Source organism: Drosophila serrata, unplaced genomic scaffold, assembly GCF_035046125.1.
Source record: "Drosophila serrata isolate PLE 108 unplaced genomic scaffold, ASM3504612v1 contig_320, whole genome shotgun sequence".
Lineage (NCBI taxonomy): Eukaryota > Metazoa > Arthropoda > Insecta > Diptera > Drosophilidae > Drosophila > Drosophila serrata.
The window spans coordinates 223,095-231,916 of NW_028257218.1; the positions used below are offsets into that span (position 1 = coordinate 223,095).

The window sequence follows — 8,822 nt, forward strand, 5'->3', positions numbered from 1 at the left end:
TATGCTTATTAAAAGGATACAAGTTTGGAGTTTTTAATTTTTACCAAGTAATAAATCATTCCTTTCTTAAATGCTTTCAATGATCCATGTATCTTTTCACCAAATCCTTCATTACTTTTTTTCGGTGTACTGGGCGTCTTGGTCCTGCTTTGGTTTTCGCTCTCCTTCGGCATTCGCTCTCTCGCAGGTTAGTTCGCTCTCACCGAGAGCCGTAAACATGCGAAGCTAACGGTGAAGCCATTAGTAGCGGCTTGAAGCTCGCTACGAAAGGATCAACTCGATAATCGTGGGTGGCAATGTTGCCATCGGGCCACACTTCCGTTTTAACAAAGTGCGCGTAAAAGGATACGTTTAAGCGAGTGGCCGAGTTATTAACAAATCGCAAAAGTGCAGTGTGTGTTATTAATAATAATCAAAAGTCCCTGAATATGTAACCAATACGAACGGGAAGGATATTAAGCGTAAAGTTAACCACTTTGTTTATTACATAATTAAACATATCGTGTTATATCTATTTTGTTGTTGTTGCTGCTGAAAACTTTAATGAGTATCGATTGTGTCAGATGTGAAGAATAAAAACGTGTTTCCCATAGACGACGACAACGACGACGGGTCACGGAGGTCATCACGTTCAGTGGCGCGCCAACGCTTAACGTATTTCAATCCATTATATGCATAACCACACCAAAATCACCAGCACACTCACACACGGACACAGGGGCATTAATAGGGCGTCATTTATTACATATCGAATGTGGAACTCATTCCCATTTCGATTCGTATTCCCATTCCCAGTTCCAAGTTCCGAGGACCTCTCCCCACTGCCTATTCCAATACTGCCGCCGCCGATTCCATTCCCCCACTAACTAACGAGCTCCAATCGCATGTGTTCTTGAAATCCACTAATTTATTTTATTATTAGTATTATTTGTTGACTCCATTGTTGCATGCATTAGTTGATTAAAGATGGCTTCAAGATGTTAACCGATGAAAATTTCAAATTATTCAAAGGTCCTCGTTACCAGTGATCAAAATGATTAATGAGTGATTAACAAAACACCAAATATAGTGAAGAAGTCAGTGAGTGTGTGCTACCTACAAAGTTCCTGAATATTTGATACCTGGGAAAATAGAAACATCACCTCTCCGCTCTCTATCGGATGTTATAGAATAAAGGAAGCCTTAAAGCCAAATGTGAGTCAAATAAAAAACTATAAAAGAAAATCCCGCGACACTTGCTAGTCGATAATTTCAAAGTGCGTCCTTGCACTTGTACTACTAACGAAATAACTTTGAGGCGACACACAAATCCATATGAAAGTATATATATGTATATAAAAAGTTGTATTATATACAATATAGATGGGGTGGACGGGCTATAATTTCTCTTGCACCTGTCGCTGCTCTTTTCACTTCATCGCGTGCGTGGCAAAGCATTTTTATAGCCACAAAATGTCCTTTTACGTTATGTCTCCGAAAAAGAAAATGTGTAGGGAAAACCACAACATCGGCGGGAAAATTGAAGCGAGTGCGAACAGCAAGCCAAATGGAAGACCACTTGAAAATGCTATTCATTAGGATCTGGGATTTACCTAAATCTTATTAATTTTCTCTTTTGAATATCATATGTCCTATAGCCTATATATTTATTCCCAATTCTATTCAAAGAGACCATACCTCCTTAATTTTTCCCCAGATGACACTTACTTGAGGTCTCCAATTAACCCCTTTTACTTCGATTGGTTTATACTTATAAACAATTTCAAGGTCGCCTATTGCGACACTTGGACACTCCACGTAGTTGTTACGCTATTTTTAACACATAATTCATATTGAATTATAAATACAACACGTTAGTAATTTACCAATCCACATTAACGATGGGAGTAGAAGGAAAGGAAGGTTACTTCGACGAGTCCTTTGAAAAATTGGAAACACGCGTAGTGAGCTATGACTTGGAACTCCCACTGAAAAGTTGCCTATCTCTGGCGTTGACACACTGCATCTATCACTAAGTCCATTAAGTAATATCTTCTGATTTATGATTACTTTACGTTTATATTAACAAACATAAGTTTGACTTTCACCTGGATTACATGGTTTAATGGATTGGGTTATAAAATGGATATTTTTACCATTCAAATCACGTTTCTGTAGCTTTTAAACTTCCGGTTATATACGTGTTAAAATAATATTTAGATCAAAATATGATTAATAGGTTATTAATAAAGGCATTACCATATCATGAAAAGTTTTCATCTAATAGCATAATCAATGAGACATTATAAAAGTATTATCTCCGACCCCATGTCCCATGTCTTTGTGGTCATTGTAATATTTAAGTGGTTATTGTGATTTTTATGTGGTTATTTATATATTTTGTGGTCCATAGAATTTGTTGAGTGTTAATTATATAATTTATATATTTATGCATTCATTTGTCAACATTTTACTCTGCCTTCCTGTCTCTTTAATATAAGTTTTTAAATAATTCGAGCAAAATTGGGAAAAGTGGAATAGCCATGTTCATGTTGCTTTTGATTTCACCCATAATGTTTTGGGTACCGGATATCTCACTGTCGGTTGAACACTACATGTTCCAGTTTGAATTATAGCAGAATATTTAAGCCTATAACTATATACACCTGTCTGTCTATATCTTCATCTGATGCATAATTGTGCAGCATTCCTCATCTTAAGTCTTAGAATCAGGGACTTCCTTTGGCTGTTTTAGTTGGCCATGTCCATCTAAGATGCGAAAGCACCTTTTGAATTCATAAACTCTTAAGTATTACATTTAAGTGAAAGTATCTCAAGGTACCATATTAACTGATTGTCATTAGTAAAGCTTTGACCTATTACAAGCTATAAAGCAATTAATTTTGATGCTTCTTCTCATTAAGTGATTCATTGATGAATTATTTTATTCTGTGACAATGTTATTGGAAGTGGTCTAATCGTTGAAATAAAACTGCTGCCTCAGCGTTATCAGCTTAACTCTTTTAAAAGGGACCTGAAGGGGTTAACATTTTACTACACGGCCATTATTATTAGATCGTCGAACAGGTGTGCCCGGCCAGGTGTCGGCTGCTGATAAGCATGCTCTTATTGTATCGCAGCTGATACTGTGTTGGGTGACCGGCGGCGGAGGTGATAGGCCAACAAAGCGGATAATCACTGTAGCCCTGGCAACCAATTGCGATTCGCGATTCCTTTGACAGAGTAAAAACTCTGCATCGCGATAACTAAAATGGGGATTATCTGGAAAAACCACCGTCCGGCACTCCACTTGCCACCGGTTAATCATCGGTGTACGGGTGTATTTTTTTTACGGCCCACCGACCGCCAGATAAGATTAACCGGAATCGAACACTCCAAATAGTTCGATCTCCGCTCAGCATGGTAAGTTAGTTGCCTTTGCCAGTTGTTCGGGAAACCTTCTCTGTTCGCGACAATGTCCAACTTTCAGTGGCTTTTCGTCCTCGGCGTCCTGTGCTGCGCGATTCTCAGTCCTCAAGGTAACAACAGGGACGGGGAAAAGTGGAACAGCAGAAAAGCGAAAACCGAAAAGGTCGAAAAACGAGAGGCTTACGGTCAAATCATGTAGCTGAATGGCATTCAGAAATGTTGCAGGCAATTTCCGGTAATTGAATTAAAGCCGCGATTAATTTGGTGTGAGGCCATCGAAAGGGCAGGCCAAATTGGTTGACAAATATCGTGGGCGGACGGCAGTCATAACATTAAAGAACAGCCAGAGTAATTAATGCAAACGCAATCAAGGTCAAGTACTTTGCCCTATTGACCCCACCACCACCAGCCAGCAGCAGCACCCACCATGGCCCACCGTTCACCGTCCAGGTCCCAAGGTCCTTTGCGGCTTGAGAAATTGTTTTGTCGGCCACGGAAAATGGAAATTAAAGTGGCAAAGCGTCGAGCGAATTCCAGTACTCCTTCTATTTTGCGATATTGTTATAGTTTTTCGCTCTTTTTTTGTTGTTTATTGTTTTTTTTTTGTTTTTGCCTGCGGCTGCGTTGATACTCTTTTGCATGGAAATTTTTGTAGTTTTTTACGTTTGCCGCAACCTCATCCGGAAGTCGTTGGCGTATACGTAATAAATTGCGGCCCCGACACGTTGCGTGTCAGGAGAAGCTTTTGCCGTCGAGACGCGGGGAATTCGGTTACAGCTCTCGGGGTCGGTTTCTATAAATTTAATAATCAGCTGGAGAGGTGGAAAAGTGGGCGTGGCACCGCCAAGATTGACGAGGCTGCTCAATCAATTGAGAATTGATTGGGATTGTGATTGAAAGGGAATAGGCTGCACAAGGAAAAACTTATATTTGATCATTTATATTTACAATTAGCATTTTTTTTTATATTTCTTACTTATTTTTCTCTTGTAGGAATGATTACTTGTTAAACTCTCACCATGTAAACAGAATTAAAAATCAATAGTTTCGTTAAATTGTTCATTTAATTATAGATTTCAAATTGTACTATGATGTTAATAGGGTCCTATTAGGTTCATGTATATAGTTATAATCAGTATCAACAGGCATCTGTGTTTATATCCTTTTCTGGGCAATCTATTTTATTAATTTTAGAGAAACTTTACAGATAATTCGGTTTATATAATAGGTAGTTTTAGAAACATATTTTGTGTTTCGGTATATTTCCATTTTTGAATTACTCGATTTTTAAATCACCAAAGAAAACAATATATATATAGAGATGTCACATGTTCACGTTAATGTTAAGATATAATTTCATAACTGCACTTCACATTTTAAACAGATCTGATCTAATTTGGGGTTTTGTTTCTTTCTAACCTGTACCTTTTACCATTTGAAGAGAGAGAAGAAAAATATTGGTTAGTATATATTTTAAAATATTCTCTCTTCAAATCACATTGAAATTATCGTAAAGTTAAATAAGAAAACAAGTTTAATATCGAGAAATATTTTATTTCAATTTAATATTAATTTCAATGCCATACAATGTAATACAATTATGTAATTTTTTATGTAATTATATTCCACAATGTTTAGGTTTTCTTTAAAACTCGCCGATTTATCGGAAACATACCGCAACGTTGGTATATCTATTTACATATATATTGGCATTTGTGAAATATTATCGATATATTGATATTCTTATTATTATCTGCCTCTATATTCTAATTTATTATCAGTATCAAAAGGTGACTAGATTTAGGCATGTAATATCTATACGTCTATCATAATGAGGTAATATTCTCAGACACTATAAAAACTCGAGTCCTTTACCTTTTGGTACCTTTTGTTAAATAAATTTAAATCAAAGTAATTTTAAATATATTAATAAATATTATTAATTTTGTGTAAAACAAAAGACTTAAGAAATAATTGAGCTTTTAGAGAAAAATGTGACTACTTTCTATTTAAATGTGTCTATTAAATCGCGAGTCGCATGCTCAAGCTTTGATAATTGATCCATAAAATGGAATATACTACGCTGTGGTATTGTAAAATATGGGTTTGTGGGGTGCAACTTAGACCTATCACGGGTGACCAAAATTGTGCAAGGCAGAAAAGTTGAGAACGCTATTTTCCGAGGATAAGAACTTAATACGGCCCTGAATAATTGAGTGGAATGGGTCCCGAAGCGGATCCGAAACTGGGTCGTCTGGCATGAGGCATGAGGCATGAGGCGAACATATTTAAATAGGCAACTTTGGGTCTTACTCACATGGTTGGCACTAGTTACCGCCGTTTCTTGACCCCACAATCCCGACCATTGAATATTGCAGGCGACGGCGGCGCGTCGGCCGTATTTTGGCCATGTGAAAGCGAGGCGGACTGCACAGCTGACGGCTCGAGCTGCGACTTGGCCAGTGGGCAGTGCGAGTGCTCCACATTCGACGCGGTGCTCGCGGAGAACTTCACGCAATGCCTGGCGACGGCGCTCGTTGGTGACCGGTGCGACGATAGCGTCCAGTGCAATCTTATGCCAACGGGGGCCAGTTGTAAAGCCGGGGTCTGCGATTGCGCCGATGGCCAAACCTATCTACGTGGCAAGTGCCGCCCACTGAACGGACTCGGGGAGTCCTGCGACACGGTGAGTCCTTCCGAGCTCCAGACATTGTCCGAACCATTTCCTAGTTGAGTTGCCTTTCAGGACTTGGACTGCTACTTTGCCTACGATCGTTCCTCTGTGAGTTGTCAGCAAAACGTGTGCCGCTGTGCAAATGGCTATTATAATAGATATGGAAACATATGTCGTCGCAAATCAATGGGTGAGTACGATCCGGGATGGGATTGAGCCTAAGCACTAAGCACGAAAATATGTATTTCATTTACAGAAGAAAACGATGCCTGCGTCGTCAATGAGGACTGTGATGCACTGGGCGCCGGTGCCGAATGCGTTGGCTTAGTATGCACCTATGTGGACGAGATTACGACTACTCCCGGCGGCGAGGACACCACCGAGGAACCGGGCGAGGAGACCACCGAGGATTCGACCACAGCGGAGGCTGTCACCGAGACCCCGGAACCGGAACCGGAGACGACGACGACCGCCTTCAGGAGCCGGCGGCAGCTAACCAAGGCCTTTGTACACGCTCCCCCGCCCACGCACCACGATGTTGCTGCCCAGGTGTCCTTCGCGGCGCTCACCAATGGCGCCGACACCGAGCCACTTATTTCGCCGCGCTCCCACGAGATCGCCGTGCAGACGAGCATCGAGAAGTACGAGATGCGCGATCTGCGCAGCGTGAGAAATGTGGCCACCGCCACAGCATCCACCAGCACCAGCAGCCGGCGCACCTCCAGCCGCAACCAGAGCCACAGCCAAAGCCACAGCCTGAGCCACAACCAAAGGCGTCGCCGCCTGCCCGCCCTCTTCCGCTTCGATGACGAGGACATCAAAACCTACTCCACACTGGGATCCAGTCGCGATGATGATGATGCCGATGAGAAGAAGTGTGAGTAGTCCTCAAAAAGTCCTTAAGCTGGGAGGAAAATAATATTGCTTTGTTTTTCGTCTTTAGATGGTAGCAGCTGCACGGACAATGGAAAGACCTGTTCTGGGCTACCGCACTCAATTTGCTCCAAGAACATTTGCCTGTGTCGGCAGGGTTACTATGCCCGCAATGGAAAATGTTTTGCAGGTAGGTGATACTGAGATCTCTTCATATGATCTATGTACTAAACGAGCTCCTTCGACTTGTCCACAGAGCTGGGAGAGATTGCCGAGAGCACGGATGAGTGCGAGTACGAGTTTGATGAACTGTCCAAGACTTGCGTTTGCCAAAAGAACTACTTCTACGAGAGGGATCTGCGGAACTGCCGGAAACGTGTGTAGATAGTTAGCCTGTTCCAGAGGAAACCTTAACACTTCCCTTCTTCTCTACCCATTGACAGCTATCCAATATCACCTGTCGTGCACCTCCAACAGCCAATGCAGTCCCTTTGGTGCCTCCTACTGCCACCCGGAGATTCCGAGGCGCTGTACCTGTGAGGAGTACGCCATATACGATGCCATCAAGCAGCTGTGCGAGTACAAGCAAGGTCTGGGAGCCGAGTGTGAGTCCAGCGATGCCTGCCCCGTGGATCATTCCGTTTGCTCCAATCGCTTGTGCGTCTGCGCGGATCATTACTTTGAGAAGGACGAGACCTGTGTGCGGGGCATTGGAGCTGACTGCTCGGAGGAGGACGATTGCATAGCCGACAACACAACCTGCGCAGCCAAGGACAATGAAGCAGAGGAGGAGGAGCAGTCGCGCACATGCCAGTGCCGGAAGGGTTATGTCCACTTTAAGGATCAGTGCCTCAAGGAAGGTGGGAGTTCATAGTCAAAAAAACTTTATAGATGATTGTACCATTTGGTTTATATCCTTACAGCTGAGGAGCTGGACGATGAGTGCGTGGAGGATGAGCAGTGCAAGCCACTCCTGGCCAGCTGCAATTCGGAGGGCAAGTGTGGATGCACAGAGGAGCAGCACGAAAAGAACGGCATCTGTGAGACGAAGCGGGGTAATTCAACTTACATATATACCTAAATACAGCCGTATATTATTATATATTATATCTTCCTCTTGCCCCATAGAGCTGGGCGAATCCTGCACCAAGGCCACGGAGTGCTACATCGAAAAGGATCCCGAGAATGTGGAGTGCCGCAACTCAGTCTGTCAATGCAAGGTCGGCTACCAGACGAGCTCCAATCAGAAACAGTGCATGATGCCCAGCAAGAAAAGTAATGCCTTTAAATTACCTTAAAGTATTCTTAATCTCATTTATATTCGTAATTCTTGAACAGATTCTTCCGGTAGACCCAGTGCCCTCAAAATCATCACCTTCATGCTGATCGGCTCTGCTTTCCTGATCACCAGTGCGGCCATAAAGCAGGCCTACTATTAACCAATTGAAACCTTTGCTAGCGTTGTGAGGACCGGCGAGGAGATGAGGGATCACACCCTCGATTGGACCGACTGGATGTGGCCAGTATTAGCCAAGTTAGTGGCATGGACCTGCGTCCATGCGCAACGTGAATAGAAATCAATTAGTCCATAAGCTGATATTTAAGATTCGAAGCAATAATCGGAGCCTCTGGTTGGACTCCCGCTTAATTAATACGGCTAAAAGTAATTACAAATTAGCTGTAAGTTTCAAGTAAAACTGCTTGTTGATTAGACTAGACAAACAAAAAGTTTTTAACAAAAAAGTGTAATATATACATCATAATAAACTAAGGCCAACGGGAAAGTTGTATTAAATCGATAAATACTTGTTTCCATTTATCAAATAAATTCCTGAAACAAGCAGGCTTTGCTCTAAATTTCTTTGTG

General features: G+C 42.0%; 1 protein-coding gene across 3 annotated transcripts; it reads left to right on the forward strand.

The window, feature by feature from the left end:
- Positions 1–242: 242 nt before the first annotated feature.
- On the forward strand, positions 243–8,798 carry LOC110188125 (uncharacterized). Of its 3 annotated transcripts, none has more exons than XM_086837569.1 (11): positions 243–654; positions 1,012–1,194; positions 5,787–6,094; positions 6,155–6,272; positions 6,339–6,959; positions 7,026–7,145; positions 7,212–7,331; positions 7,399–7,815; positions 7,879–8,010; positions 8,084–8,230; positions 8,294–8,798. In XM_086837569.1, exons 3-11 carry the CDS (start codon positions 5,984–5,986, stop codon positions 8,392–8,394), a joined length of 1,887 nt encoding a protein of 628 aa, XP_086693695.1. In that variant the 5' UTR covers positions 243–654; positions 1,012–1,194; positions 5,787–5,983; the 3' UTR covers positions 8,395–8,798. The 3 variants fall into 3 exon arrangements, with proteins under 3 accessions (XP_086693695.1, XP_086693696.1, XP_020813371.1); XM_086837570.1 differs by having other exon boundaries at positions 243–461; XM_020957712.2 differs by lacking the exons at positions 243–654; positions 1,012–1,194 and adding an exon at positions 3,413–3,518.
- The last annotated feature ends 24 nt before the right edge of the window (positions 8,799–8,822 follow it).

What these genes read in the sequence shown, in the direction of transcription:
- LOC110188125 (XM_020957712.2), top strand. Translation starts at nt 3,455, where the DNA reads ATGTCCAACTTTCAGTGGCTTTTCGTCCTCGGCGTCCTGTGCTGCGCG. An exon ending in TGATGCCGATGAGAAGAAGT is followed by an intron (nt 6,960 to 7,025) that starts GTGAGTAGTCCT and finishes TTTCGTCTTTAG; the next exon opens with ATGGTAGCAGCTGCACGGAC. An exon ending in CATGATGCCCAGCAAGAAAA is followed by an intron (nt 8,231 to 8,293) that starts GTAATGCCTTTA and finishes ATTCTTGAACAG; the next exon opens with ATTCTTCCGGTAGACCCAGT.